Source organism: Camelus bactrianus, chromosome 1 (assembly GCF_048773025.1).
Source record: "Camelus bactrianus isolate YW-2024 breed Bactrian camel chromosome 1, ASM4877302v1, whole genome shotgun sequence".
In the NCBI taxonomy this organism is placed as follows: Eukaryota; Metazoa; Chordata; class Mammalia; order Artiodactyla; family Camelidae; genus Camelus; species Camelus bactrianus.
The window spans coordinates 115,424-129,205 of NC_133539.1; the positions used below are offsets into that span (position 1 = coordinate 115,424).

At 49.4% G+C, this 13,782-nt stretch overlaps 2 protein-coding genes across 13 annotated transcripts in view; one reads left to right on the forward strand and one right to left on the reverse strand.

Moving 5' to 3' along the window:
• Positions 1-812: 812 nt before the first annotated feature.
• Positions 813-7,369, forward strand: S100B (S100 calcium binding protein B). The gene is made up of 3 exons (XM_074374824.1): positions 813-967; positions 3,676-3,814; positions 6,089-7,369. Exons 2-3 carry the CDS (start codon positions 3,677-3,679, stop codon positions 6,227-6,229), a joined length of 279 nt encoding a protein of 92 aa, XP_074230925.1. The 5' UTR covers positions 813-967; position 3,676; the 3' UTR covers positions 6,230-7,369.
• Positions 7,370-11,620: 4,251 nt separating this feature from the next.
• The window catches only part of DIP2A (disco interacting protein 2 homolog A), an 84,941-nt gene continuing 82,779 nt past the window's right edge, over positions 11,621-13,782 (reverse strand). For all 12 annotated transcript variants that reach the window (XM_074373704.1, XM_074373659.1, XM_074373619.1 and 9 more), the window contains one exon: positions 11,621-13,689. The gene's annotated coding sequence lies outside the window, so the exon portion shown is untranslated. The remainder of the gene's footprint in view (positions 13,690-13,782) is intronic.

Sequence of the window (13,782 nt, forward strand, 5' to 3'; positions counted from 1 at the left end):
GCCAATGTGCTTTGCACAGTTTCTCTAAAGAAGGCCTGAAGGGTGCCACTGAAGACGGCTCCAGAAATGTGGTTTTTCTTGGCTGGTTGTGGGGCCTCAGTGAGCCCCCCCTCCCACCTGCGCCTCTCGTAAAACAGGGCATTTGGACGGAATGTGACTGGGGCACTGTCCAACCCTGACAGCCTGCCGCCAGTCACCCCAGGGGAGCGGGAGGCCTTGGAGTGCGTCTGGCATGTGTCCTCGATCATATTAAACACAGATTTCCCCCCTAAAAGCAATAAGTGTATATTTTGCCCCACATTTCCGTCCCTGCAGACGCTGGGCTCAGTGGCCTACCTCAGAGTACTGGTGTCCACGGGTGTCCACGGGTGTCCTGCCTGTGAGTGGGACCAGATCGGGGAGAAGCTCAGGGCCTCCCCACAGCGGGCCCTAAATCCCCCGCATTCAGTCTGCTCTCGCTGCACATTTGCTTTGTGGGAATCGATCAATCATTTCTCCCCTCTCCCCACCCCCATCCTCGCCTTTAGAGGAACATCAGTATTCACGTACACACTTAAAAACAGCACAAAAAGCTGACTCCCCGCTTCCTGCCCCACAAGCCTTTTCTTCCTTGGCCCAAGTGCAGGCCTGGCTCCCCGCGAGCCCCCGGGTGGCGCGGTCAATGCTGCCCAGTGTGCGGCTCCCGCCCCTGGCCCCACTCCCGCCCCGTTGGCCGGCGGGGCTGCAGAGGAACGTGCGGCTCCGCCCCCGCCGGAGGATAAGGGTCTGCCCCGCGCCCCGGACCCGCTCCCTGGACCCGCTCCCTGGACCCGCCCCCGGACCCGCCCCCGGACCCCATTGGCCGGCGGGGCTGCAGAGGGCGCGCGGCTCCGCCCCCGCCGGAGGATAAGAGGCTGCCCCGCCCCCGGCCCCGCAGGAGCAGACGCCGTAGCCTCGAGGAGAGAGGAGCATCAGCCCGACTGCAGACGTGAGGACACTCCGGGGACACACTCCCACCTCTTGGGGCAGGGGGCCGAGGGGGCGGGGGCGGGAACCGGGTGGTCGTCTTAAACCCCCTGAGGCTAACTGGCTGCGTTTGGAAAGCATGCCTCTTGTTACTGCTCTGGACCCGGCTGCCTGGAGCGCGCCTGCTCGCAGCGCCGGAGCCGGGCAGCCTCGGGCCGGGAGTCCGGGTTTCCCCGGAGGCGCCGCAGTCCGCCCCTTCGTTAAGGCTGACGCCCGGGCCGGCTCGGTCCCGGCTCGGGAGGACGCTCTCCCGGGCCCAGGAGGCACCCGCCCCCGTTTAAGGCAATTACAGGGCAAGGAAGTTCCAGGCCGAGCCAAGGAGCTGGGGCTTAGGTGGGTTTCCTTCCCCGTCTTACCGCTCCTCGGGGACCGTCCCGTCGTCGTGCGTGGTGTCCCTGCTAAGGAGTTAACGCCCAAAGTCCTCTTGTTTTCAAGTGAAAGGGTAACATGGATGTATTGTTTCCTTTTCTCTTAAGAGACAAGCTTTACACCAACCGTCAATTGGGAAGAATTTAACTGGGAACATTTTTAAAAATTAATTTGTAGTGTGGCTATGAAGAAAATCACATTTTGTGGACTTTTCACACATAATGGAATATAAATTTTATGCCTTTCCTTTTAAAAAATCCCGCTAGTCACACATCACAAGAAATAATGTAGCGTTTCCTTTCACAAATTGTCACGGAGTTTGAGAAACATAAGGATGATGCAAAAGGTTCTTGGGGTTTGTTTTTGGTTTTTGGTCTCTTTAAAAAAATTAATAATTGAAAACTTGAGTTAAAAGGATAAAGTACAAAATGTTAAAAATTTTAATCCATCAGAGTTGTTCTCTCTACATGTGACATATCTGATTTTTAGGGACTTCAGAGCAAAATAATATTGATTATTAATAGGGTGAATTTAGCAAAGATCAGACCAAGGCAAAAATCCTCAATCTTTTTTTCCTTTGGGAAATCAGAAATAAATAAAAATTTAAATATTATATTCCAATGTATTTTTAAGGTGTAAATATATTCAATATGGGAATGGTTTTTCAACATGAGATGTAATTCTTTTATTTATTTTTAACTATGACAGTGCCAAGATTCTTTAATGGTTAGAACTCAAGGCCAGAAGTTGGTAAATTTCTCTGGCTGAGTGTCTCAGTCTTGTGAAACAATTTACAAGCCGTCCTTTGTAAACTGCCTAGTTCTCAGGGTAGAACAGCTGTTTCTTAGGTTGCAGGCCATGGAATAAGGTACAAGTCATGAGGAAAGATGAAGCCTCCTCCTCTGATAAGTGCAGAGAAAAGACGACAATCCTGGTCACTTGAGGCAGCGCCTCCGTGAATGCAAAGTACCTGGCTCTGGCCCAGCCTCCGCCCCACTTCTGTTCTGGCCTCAGGGCCAGGTTGGGGGCGGAAGACATTTTCCTCTACCCTTCTGGGTTCTTCTGGCTGGTCTGAGAATTAAACAGACATGATTCGGGTTAACAGGAAAAACTCAAAGTTTAATAACATGTAAACATGGGAGACCCAGGAGAACTGAGTAACTCACCAAACTGGCTGAAATCCTCACCTTGAATAGCATCCTGAGCTAGACTAAAGAGGAGAGGATTGGGGTTAGTGATTTGGGACTTCAAAGAGGAGAAAAGCAATTCACATGGAGACGGAAAAGCAAATGTTTGGTAAAGCAAAGTATGCTCAGACCCCTAAGAGCTCCAGCGCCACACCTGGCCCACAGCCCCTGTTGACATCTCTGGTGCTCATTCTACTCCTGTAACAGGCCCTCCATCAAAATCTGATTCAGGCAGCTAAGGGCGAGGTCAAAGTTTCCTCCTGAATCTTTTGAGCCTTGGTTATTTTTAGCTCAAAATAATCAGCATGCTAATGAGACATTTATGGTGGCAAATTTTGCTCATCTGCACTGGCTTCATCAGATAACCGTATAATACATGTTTGTTCCTTGATCTTCTTTTTCAAAAAATATTTGCCTCATTTCTACCATATTTATTTTTCCAGTTAAATTTTACAGCTGATGGGTCATGATCCTCATCAATCAAAAAAGTCTCATAAATATTTTTATTAAAAATGAGTTAAGTTTCTGTATTCATTCAAAGGAAAGCAACATTTTTTGACCTTAGTATCTTTTGGAAGGACCTGCACTTTTCTGGCTAAACTTACTCTTGGTCATATGTGTGTGCTGCTGTATAAACAGGACTTTCCCACTATGTTTCCTAAGTGTTTATTGACAGAATGTAGGCATGCCATTGACTTTTGTGTCCTCATTTGGCTCTAGTCACCTTACTTCTTTCTGGTTAATTCTGGTTGCTCCCTGCACTGTCACCTCATCTTGGAGCCCTGCCAGGGCAGAGGGCCTCCCAGGGAGGAGGCAGGAGTCAGTTCCCAAGCCCCCTCACTACTCTGCATCTCTGTTTTGGCTGAAGTTGCCCAGTGGCTGGACCCAACCAGAAGCCAGAGGGCTTGGGAACTGGATGTGGCCCTCAGAGACGGAGAAGGGAGAGGAGGGTGGGAGAGTGGCTCTAGGAGATGGGAGAGCTGCGTAACTCCTGAGAAGGGAGATGAGCCACGGCCATACACCTGTCCTGGGCTGAGGGCTGCACTGGTCATACCTCCACTGCCCGCACTAGACGGGCAAAGGCTTGAGAACCGTCTTTCTTTTTGGGCTCCAGGATGTCTGAGCTGGAGAAGGCCATGGTGGCCCTCATTGACGTCTTCCATCAATATTCCGGAAGGGAGGGTGACAAGCACAAGCTGAAGAAATCTGAGCTCAAGGAGCTCATCAACAATGAACTCTCTCATTTTTTAGAGGTGAGTCTTGCTTTTTAAAACTCCCCTATGCTCTTTGTCCTCCGAGTTGCTTCCAAAAATGTGTTTGCACAGTTGAACCTTCAGTGTGGAGGCTGGCTTAGGTAGACCTCACACTTTCATTTTCATCTGTTTTGTGTCCAGTAGGAGCATGAAGGAGGAACTGCTATCTCAAACACAGAAGTACAGGCTTCAAATAAAACTGACTTTTCTCTGAAAAACCTAAGGATTTGCAGCAATATTGATGACAGAATGGGATGTAAAATATACTCATGACTTATCATGGGCCATAGTGAACATCTAAGCAGACTGTTAAAAATAAGCTTTTGTTCTTAGGAAAAGGACTCTAAGCTTTAGCTCCGTGGTCTGCATCCACCATGGTGGTGATAAAGATGCCGTTCACTCAGCAGACACCACTGAGCTCTCACCACGGTCAGTGTCGCGAGAGACACAGCCCCGACTCAGCCTCTGCTTCTGGGGCACCCGCCCGGCTCGTCAGTGCATGGCCACAAGCCACTGACTGAGGGCATGAGAGAGAACCTGGCGTCTCTGAGGCCCTGGGGCCTGCGTTGGGGGGGGCTCCGTGGGGTGAGGACCTTGGAGAGGATCTCAGGAGACTGCCTGAGGGCTCCTGGTGAGCTCCATCTTCCTCACGGGTCCCACCCGGTGGAAGTGTGTCCAGACTCTTCATCGAGGACTCCCTGCCTCACCCCCATTTCCCAGGCCTTGGGTAAGCCACACGTCACCTCTCCTGAATCAGTCTCCTGTCCTCGAGGCCATGAACTGTCCTCCTGCAATCCACCTGGTACCTGACTTCCCTTGGTGTCCAGACCCGAGGTCACTGAAGTAACCAGTCACACGCAGGGGAAATGGCCAGAAGATGAACCAGTGCACTGTGTCTGACCAAGAGCTAATTCCAGGGAATACCCTGGGGCCCTACTGCACAGTGGTGGGGAGTTGCCCTCCTGGCAGGCTGAGTCTCAGTGTTGGACAGGCCCCCGATTCTGGCAGCCAGGCAGCAGCCGCTGTCTGCAGGGCTGGCCCCACCCAACCCCGACACTCCATTTCTGTGAATGGCGCCACCAGCGCAGGGGAAGCAGCCTGCAGGTTTGGGGGGGGGGGTTCCCCTAGTCTGATTCTGAAGCTGTTTCTCAGGCATCCAGGTCCACAAAGTGGCAGCTGCCCCACTCACTTTCACTCACCTTGTCCCACCAGGTCTGCCCCTAACCTAGCAATCAGGAAGTCCCAGATTCTTCTGCAAAAAGGACTGATGTAAGGGTGAGATGAGCCAGTGCCCTGCTCATCACATGTAGCTGCTGTCATTAATTATTGATTTAAAGCACAGGAAAAGCTTAGCATGTGGGAACCACGTTTATAGTAAGATAAGCGATTCACGGTAAGTGTATCAAGGTATCACGAATATTGTTGGCCTGGTTTTGTGAGGCAGTTTCTGTTTGGAGGTGAGTCTATCATGAAACAGCGATTAATCTTTCAGCAGATGCTTATGGGCCCCACCCCGGCCCCGGGGTACCTCAGTCTTGTACCCATTTTACATCCAAGGCGGCCGACGCACTTCCCGCGACTCCTTCCAGCCACGCTCCCCTGCGCTGGGGACTGACTGTTCCAAGCAGTCTGCCTTTATGCCCTTCTTCGCGGTCAGCGTTCGTCTGCCCACCACACGCCTGTTCCCCTGAGACTGTCTCACCACTCACCTGGCTCCAAGTTGGGCAGAATGTCAGGAAAAGTCCCAGGACACCTGGAAAGCAGCTCAAGTGACAAAGCCTGTTCCCAAGAGTTATTTCAGCCAAAACTCATTTTCAAAACATGAAAACCCACTGGAAGCCTTCACTGTAGGGCCTTCCACACACAGAAACAATGAAAAACTTGGTGGGGGTGCGGACAAAGGTCATTCTTGCTTTAAAGACATTGCGTATAATATGTTCGGGCCAATTTAGGCCCTGTTCTTCTTTTCTGGGTGTTTCTGTTTTAACACAAACAACCTCAGGTTTTCAGATCTTGGCTGTTCCATTCAGCCTTTTTTAAGCAGCCCAGGCCCCACTGGACATAAAGAAGGTGGCAGAGAAGGCTCGGACTGCCAGAGACTTCTGCCAGCCAGCAGCCTCCTGATCCCAGGAGAAATCTCACCTGGCATTTTGCATTTTATGTCTTAGGTTGTTTCTGATACAAATTACTAAAGCTGGCCAAATTTTAATCATGCTTCGATGGCCCTAAACTTCATTTAGAAACATGCTGGGTGACTTCTCTTCTCTCTCTTAGGAAATCAAAGAGCAGGAGGTTGTGGACAAAGTCATGGAAACACTGGACAACGATGGAGATGGAGAATGTGACTTCCAGGAATTTATGGCTTTTGTTGCCATGGTTACCACTGCCTGCCACGAGTTCTTTGAACACGAGTGAACGGGAGAAAGCAGACAGGCTGTCCCTGTAGCAGAGACAGAGGCCACGCAGGAAGCGGAGAGCAGGGCTTGCAGGACAGTAGGAGCTGAGCTTTCCAGCTGCATTGTTGCTAATTAGGAAGCTTGACTTGCTTTGTGAATGAAGAATTGAAACCTCTTTCCGAGGGCTGTTTTTAACGGCCCCCATCATTAGTCCTGTGCTGTTAGGCGTACATGTTAGCCGACTGGTCCCAGGGACTCGTGGTAATCAACATTTAGGAAAGTCAATTCTCAGTCACAAAGCACTGCTATCCTGGCTGTGTAGACTCCTAACTCAGAAAAAACAGACTACCTGTCAAAAATGACTACGGGCTAAGCTTCCACTACATTTAAAAATACAAATCTTGGTCTACCATCCTTTGAAAAGGCTGCCCTTCATTAAGCCTGTTCATCATTGGAGCAAATGAAACCTAATGTGATTGGGCCTGACAGTCTGTCCCACCCACCCAAAGAGCATGGTCACATTCAGTCCCCTTTCTTGCAGTGAGCTGTGATCACTGAGTCTGTAGTTAATGCTAAGTCCTAATGGAAAGTATGTCCCATAAAGGAGCAAGTACTGGCATTGTAGCTGTAATCGGAACTGAGAGTCAAACTTCAGTGGGGTTCTCCTGACAGGATCACACTTGTTGGCTCTGCGGGACGTGTGGCAGAGGGAGCTTGGCCGGAGCCCATGGCGGGACTCGACTCTGCCTGGGCGGACAGGAGTGTTCTGCCCTGTCTGCAGAATGACTGGTTACGATGTAAGTGGCTGGACTGTTGGTGAAGGTCATTCCTGAACTGTCTGTGTGCAGACAGGGTCTGCTTGTGACTGTTGGTAAAGTCGGTGAACTTTACGAGCGTTACGCTTTCGTATCCACCAATTCAAATAAATTGTTTCAAATAGTCAAGTTACAAATACTAAAAAAATCACTTTCAGGGAAAGTCAAATTAATCTTGTCATCCACCCTTTTTGTTTTGCTTTTTTTTAAGGACATAGACTTGGAAACTCATAAACCAACAGATTGCTTGTATTTGCTTTGACTGAAAAGCAGTTTAGTAAGTCTCCATGGTCATTAACCGTGAAATAAAAGCTAAATTCCTGCAAAACTGGGGAATGAGTCAAGTTTACGTGGCCTGGCTTTGTCGGAGTTGCTGATGCTGTGTCCCCTAGCCAGGGATGCACGAGGCAGGAGGCTCAGGTGGGGACCGTGGCGGTGGGGGGGGGGGTCTGCTGGGGTGGGTCGGAGCCCCGCAGGATCACCACAACCCCCTGCAGAGCAGGGAAAGAGCCCTATTCTTTTAAGAAGTTACAATGCTAGCCTCAGAACAAAGGAAAAAATGATCTGTCATTAGTGCCCACCGCCTCCTGCCAGGAACTTGTGGCCTGGTGGGCCTCATGTGACCTTTTCTAGACCAATCGCCAGGGAGGGGAACTATGATTGGCTCTGACAGTCACATGCCTGCCCGCAGGCAGGACTGCGTCAGAGACTGGAAGTGGCTGGGGGTGGGCGTGGTGGAAGCCTGTGCTCGTGGACTGACTGGGCTTGATTCCAGCTTGGCGTTGCTCCTGGGCCCGGCCTGGGCCAGTCGCTGTGGGCGTTGGGAGGGTCAGTTCTGCGCTGGTGGGTGTTGTCCCACAGGCCTGACCACCCAGACGTTTGGGGAGAGGAGGTTAGCGGTTGTTTCCCTGTCACAACCCTTGCTGGCCCACCCTGGCCCCTCCCCAAGGCTTGCAGGCCCCCCAACAGCCTCAGAGGGAAGGAGGAGCCGACACTGGGCAGGATGGAGGGGGCAGGTCTCTGGGGGAGCAGGCCCTGGAAGAGGCCAGCAGGGAGTGCGGTGGGCTTGGACAGGTGAGACTCAGACCTGAGCTCCACACCCTAAGGGCTTCCAGAGACCCTCTCGTGCAAAGCCCAAGGTGGGAAGCAGAGGTGGGAGCAGCCTGGGTTCCCTGAGAGCTGTGGCTGCAGGGGTTGAGAGAGAGGTGGGCCCAGTGGGGGTTGTTAGAGCAAGTGGACTGGGGTTCAAGGCAGCTTCCCACAGGACTCCCAGTCTGTGGACCAGGCTAGGGGCTGCCCTCTGTTGCTGCTGCTGTCTTGAAATTCTTGGAAACTTTTTGGGGAGGAGCATGGCATTTCGTCCTGCACTGGGTCATTTAAATTATGGAGCTGGTCCTGGGCACTGGGCAATGGTGGAGATAAAAATCCTGCATGGCTCTTGTGGGTACAAAAGCCCCTCTGTGCCCTCTGTTTCTTGTTTGAAGGAAAGGACTTTGGTCTCCTAGGCTTTCCCTGAGTTGCACGGGGCAGGCACGAGCAGTTGCTAATTAGAGAAGTGAGGGAACGCAGACACACGTGAAAAGCAGTCAAAGAACGATAGTGCAGGCATGAAGCAGGCTCACAGGGCTCAGTTCCTTCTCAAGGGAGACACATAACAGTCTGTCACGTATCTTCCAGTTGTTCTGCAGAAACTAAGGACCCCCCCACCCCTGCCAGCAAAGGATGGTGACTACATACTGACACCAGCATGCAGACCCCAGACTGACTAGAACCGAAAGTTTGAGATTGATTCCTGAAACATCACCCTGTTACCTCAACACCAACCAATCAGAAGAAAGTCATGCACCCTGTAGCTCTCACCCTAAATTTGCCTTTAAAAATCCCTCCCTGGAAGCTATCAAGGAGTTCGGGTCTTTTGAGCACGAGCTGCCCATTCTCCTTGCTGGGTGCCTGCAAGTAAATGCTGTGCTTTCCTTCACCACAACCGGGGGTCAGTACATCGACTTTGCTGCACAGCAGGTGAGCAGACCCAAGTTTGGTTAGTAACAGGTGATGAAATAAAATTTATATTTTAGGGCAGGACAAGAAAAGTTAAACTTAAAATTCTGTGTCTGTTTGGGCCCTTCCCTCCCTCTCTCGTGTGCATCTGTGTCACACGTTGGCCAGAGCTCCTCAGTGGGGGCCCCTGCTCCACCACAAAGATCATTTTTTCCTTTGTTCTGAGGCTAGCATTGTAACTTCTTAAAAGAATAGGGCTCTTTCCCTGCTCTGCAGGGGGTTGTGGTGACCTGCTGCTCGCTTTGCACATGCTCACCTGCACCATGTATCCTGGTGAACTTTGTATAAAATAGTGTGTCATTTTGACGTATGATCCTTTGTGTCAAAATTGTATAATATGACTACGCCTTCGACTTCTAACAGGCAGAAGAGTTCTGAAAGCTTTCTGAGAATCTGTCTCCTGAGTTACAACCCTCAGTCTGGCTCAAATAATATTCCCTTTTTCCTTGTTAACTTGATAGTTGAATTTCATCAACACTTTCTTGGCTTAGTCAGCAGGGTATCAGAGACACCCACCAGAGGACACCTGGAGTCTGTCCCAAACCAGTGTTTGGTACCAGCACGGGCTCTATGAGCCCCACCCACCTCTCAGTACTCCTCAGGTGCTTTGGTGCATTCTCCTGATATCCAGACATCACTGCTTTAACTGACGTCCTGAAGTTTACTCGAACTGTATTTCTTGGGACTTGGAGTCCTAAGGGGATACTGGTACATTTCCTGGGCAGGGACCTAGGGGCAACTTTGGAGTGACTTGGGTTGGCTGTCTTTTTAAAATATTGGATTAAATTGGAAAGATTACGTACATATGGCCTGAATAAATTGCTCATGAAATGAGAGACTGAGCCTGGTCAGGTCCAAAGAAAAAGGAACATCTCCTTCCGCCCACAAGGCATTGTCAGGTGACTGAGAACCTAGCAGAAGTGTCTGAGGATCAGTCCTCCAGAAGGGAAGCGGCCCTACAGTGGATCCCACTAGAACCATTAGGTAAGTGATGCTCCCTGTGGGGCAGGGTTAGGCTGATCACCTAGTGCCCTGAGCATCCACGGTGGTTTTAGGCTGTCGGAGGGAGAAACCAAGACACATGAGAGAGTGGAACGGACCCAAGGGCAGCAACTCAGACAGCGCACATCTGATCCATCACCCTGCCCGCAGGAAGTTGTTCAGATCATAGCCAAATTAGAATACCAAGTTAATAACGGGAAACCAGGAAACCGTGCCTCAAAGGCCGAGCAGCTCCTGGACGCACAGACACTCACTGGAACTCCTTCTGGTTTCATGTCCAACTGGAACAAAGCCCATGCCTGCAAGCACTTTTCTTAGTTCTTAAAAGGCCAGGATGGAGCTCTTCTGAGACTCTAGAACTGTACAGAAAGCTGGCCTGATAGAACATCTTTCCAAAATTCTGACCCTGAGAGAACAAGGTATTCCTGGGAGGAAGCCTGAAGTCCTAACTCCTGTCCTCGTTCTCCACTTCTCTGTGGATGCTCCGCCTGTTTATTCCATCCATCACAGAAGTGTGTGTGGCCTCCAGCCATCATTCTTTCTTCTCTATCAGGGTTTGCTCTGTGTATTTCAGTGCTCTACTGTTAGCTGCATATTTATAATTACTAGGTCTTCCTGATGGATTGGTCCTTTTATCATTATAAAGCGTCCCTCTTTCTCCCCTTCTCCCCCCCCCCCCCGCCCCCACAGGGCTGAGCTTCTGGTGCTGCTCCCCAGGGAGGGGCAGTCTCAGGTTAAAGTCACCTGGGTGGCTGGTTTGGGCAGGGCTCGCTAGTCTCTTCTCCTGACCACACCCACCAACTGCCAGCTGCTTGCTCTACTGTTTTCAACAATGCTCTGGGGGCATAAATTGCTCTATAGCTTAATTTGATCCAATCCAGGATTTATTGAAGAAATAGTCCCAAGGTCGGTGTTTGAGATTTGTTCTAACCCCAGGAAGGGTCTTCCTAGCTGTCTCTTTCCCTGGTTCTCCTGAAACTAGCTGGCCTGCAATTTAGCCTGTATCTTCACTGAGTCTGTGGATCTCCTCCAGTTGCCCTTTACCACACTACTGTTTTTGAATGTCCTTGTGATTAATCTTCTCCATGCTCTGGTGCAAATGAAGTCTGAGAAGAACAGAGAAATTTCCTGTTTTTGTTTGTTTGTTTGTTTTGATTGAAGTATACTTACAATGCTGTGTTAGTTTCTGGTGTACAGCATAGTAACTGTTATATATAGATTCCTTTTCATACTCTTTTTCATTATAGGTTCTTACAAGCTATTGAATATAGTTCCCTGTGCTGTACAGTAAGACCTTGTTGTTTATCTGTTTTATATATAGTAGTTAGTATCTGCAAACTACGAACTCCCAATTTATCCCTCCATTCCCTTCCTACTCCCCACCCCGTAACCATGTTTGTTTTCTATGTCTGTAAGTCAGTTTCTGTTTTGCAAATAAGTTCATATGTCATTCTTTTAGATTCCACATATAACTAACATTATATGATATTTGTCTCTTACTTCACTTAGTATGATAATCTCTAGATCTATCCATGTTGCTGCAAATGGCATTATTTTATTCTTTTTTATAGCTGAGTAGTATTTCATTGTGGAAATATATCACAACTTTATCCAATCATTTGTTGATGGACAATTAGGTTGTTTCATGTCTTGGCTATTGTATATAGTGCTTCTATGAACATTGGGGTGCAGGTATCTTTTCAAATTAAAGTTCCCTATGGATATATGCCCAGGAGTGGGATTGCTGGATTATAGGGTAAGTAAGTCTGTTTTTAGTTTTTTAAGGAATATCCATACTGTTTTCCATAGGTGCCCCAAATTACACTCCCACCAGCAGTGTAGGAAGGTTCCCGCTTCTCCATACCCTCTCCAGCATTTATCATTTGTGGACTTTTTAGTGATGGCCATTCTGACTGATGTGAGGTGATACCTCATGGTAGTATTTGCATTTCTCTGATAATTAGTGATATTGAGCATCTTTTCATATGAGGAGCTGTCTGTTTTATAGCTTGCTTCTACCAGCAGGCAGCATCTCTGAGCTGGGTTCAGGCCCAGGGGTGAGAACAGTGGTGAACGTCTCTCTGAGTGACACCCCTGCTTTAGATACTGAACACACAGTAGCCTGAGGTCCTCCCCACTTGCCTCTACCGGCATGGAGCCACCACCCTTTGAGCTGGGAAGTGCAACCAGGCCCTGTGTTCTCAGCGGCACTTGACCAAAGGTAGCTCCATTCCATGAGTGGAGGCTGGATGCAAGAAATCTCTCACTTCTCACAGGACTCACCAGCTCTGCAGCATCAACAGGTAACTGGGGGCAGGAGCCTGTGTTCTTGGCTGGGCCTGTTTGGAGTGGAGTTTCCGCGTGGCTCAGCTGGGAGATGGGCAGGCGGGAGCGGTCTCAGTTCAAACAACAGACGCTTGCTTTTCTTACTCAACTTTCATGCACAGAAGTTTCTTCACTTACTGTATGTTCTTAGGACCATTTCCAACATCTTAAAATTAAAAAAAAAAATCTTCACCAGTTTTACTGGCTACCATGTTCATGGAATTTCTGGGGCCGTCTTGCCAGCAGTTGATCTTCTTTATCCCTCAGTGTAAATGCTAAACACTGCTTGTCCTAGAGCTTCTGTCCCCTCCATCGGCCCAGCACCCTCCAGATGGCCTTCCCCTGTGGCTCGGTCTGCAGCCTCTCGCAGCATCGGGGCACCTGGAGGCTGGCTCACTGCTGCCTGGAGTGACGACAGGTGACAATGCATCTGTGCTCTCTCTACTCCTCAAAGCTTCATCTAGTCCCTTGTGGCCCTTTTTCAACTTTTGGCTTTTAAGTGGCATCTGTAATGAACATTCATGATATCTGGCTTCTTCAGTCAATTTGAGAGTCTGGGGAGTAAGGTACCCCATTCTCAGTTGGCACTTAAAACCAATAATAACCTCTCAGTCCTCACCTTGCACTGCCCTTGGCAAACTTCACTTTCACAACACCTCACAGGCTCATGGAAAACGTTGCCTCACCAAACGTCAAAAGGCAGAGCTAGGTTCCAGGAGACCAGGGGGAGGGTCAGGGTGAGGAGGGGAGTGGGCTCAGCTGGGGCGAGGCTGCAGGCTCTTTCTCAGACCACCCACAGCAGGGTGGGGGCGGCCCAGCCACCTGCTTGGACAATTTAAAGACCATTCCTCTTGAGCACAAGAGGCTTTGAAATTTTGCACGTAGTTACCTCTTAAAAGAATTCTTCATTACTGACAATGGACATCATACGAAAGAGGATAAATGCTGCACAGGGTGTTACAACACTGTTACTGCATCCAGTTCAGAACTGAAGTGTTTCTTTCTCAACCCATTAAGACCCAAAACTCATGCAGAATGATCTCAGATAGAAAGAGAATGCTGCTCTCTCTCCTTTTTGTACATAGCAAGTAGCACACACACGAGTTGGGGACGGTACACGCTGCCAGCGAGACACAGGCATCAGCAGCCCCTTGCTGGCAGGTCTGAAGGCAGACTCCGGCAGGAACTGGGCAAACACAGGAAGCAGCTCTTTCCCTCACAGGGTTATGCTGACCATCCCAGCAGAATCACTTTAAAACAAGTCAGCTATATTCATAATCTGAAATTAAGCACAAGTAACAAGACTTTGCATATAATTATTAGAACATTTTGAAAACAACCTGAATTAAATAGAATCAACAAACAAATGAGC

Coding starts and splice junctions, on each gene's coding strand:
- S100B (XM_074374824.1), top strand. CDS start 3,677: ATGTCTGAGCTGGAGAAGGCCATGGTGGCCCTCATTGACGTCTTCCAT. Junction 3,815..6,088: donor AACTCTCTCATTTTTTAGAG/GTGAGTCTTGCT, acceptor TCTCTCTCTTAG/GAAATCAAAGAGCAGGAGGT.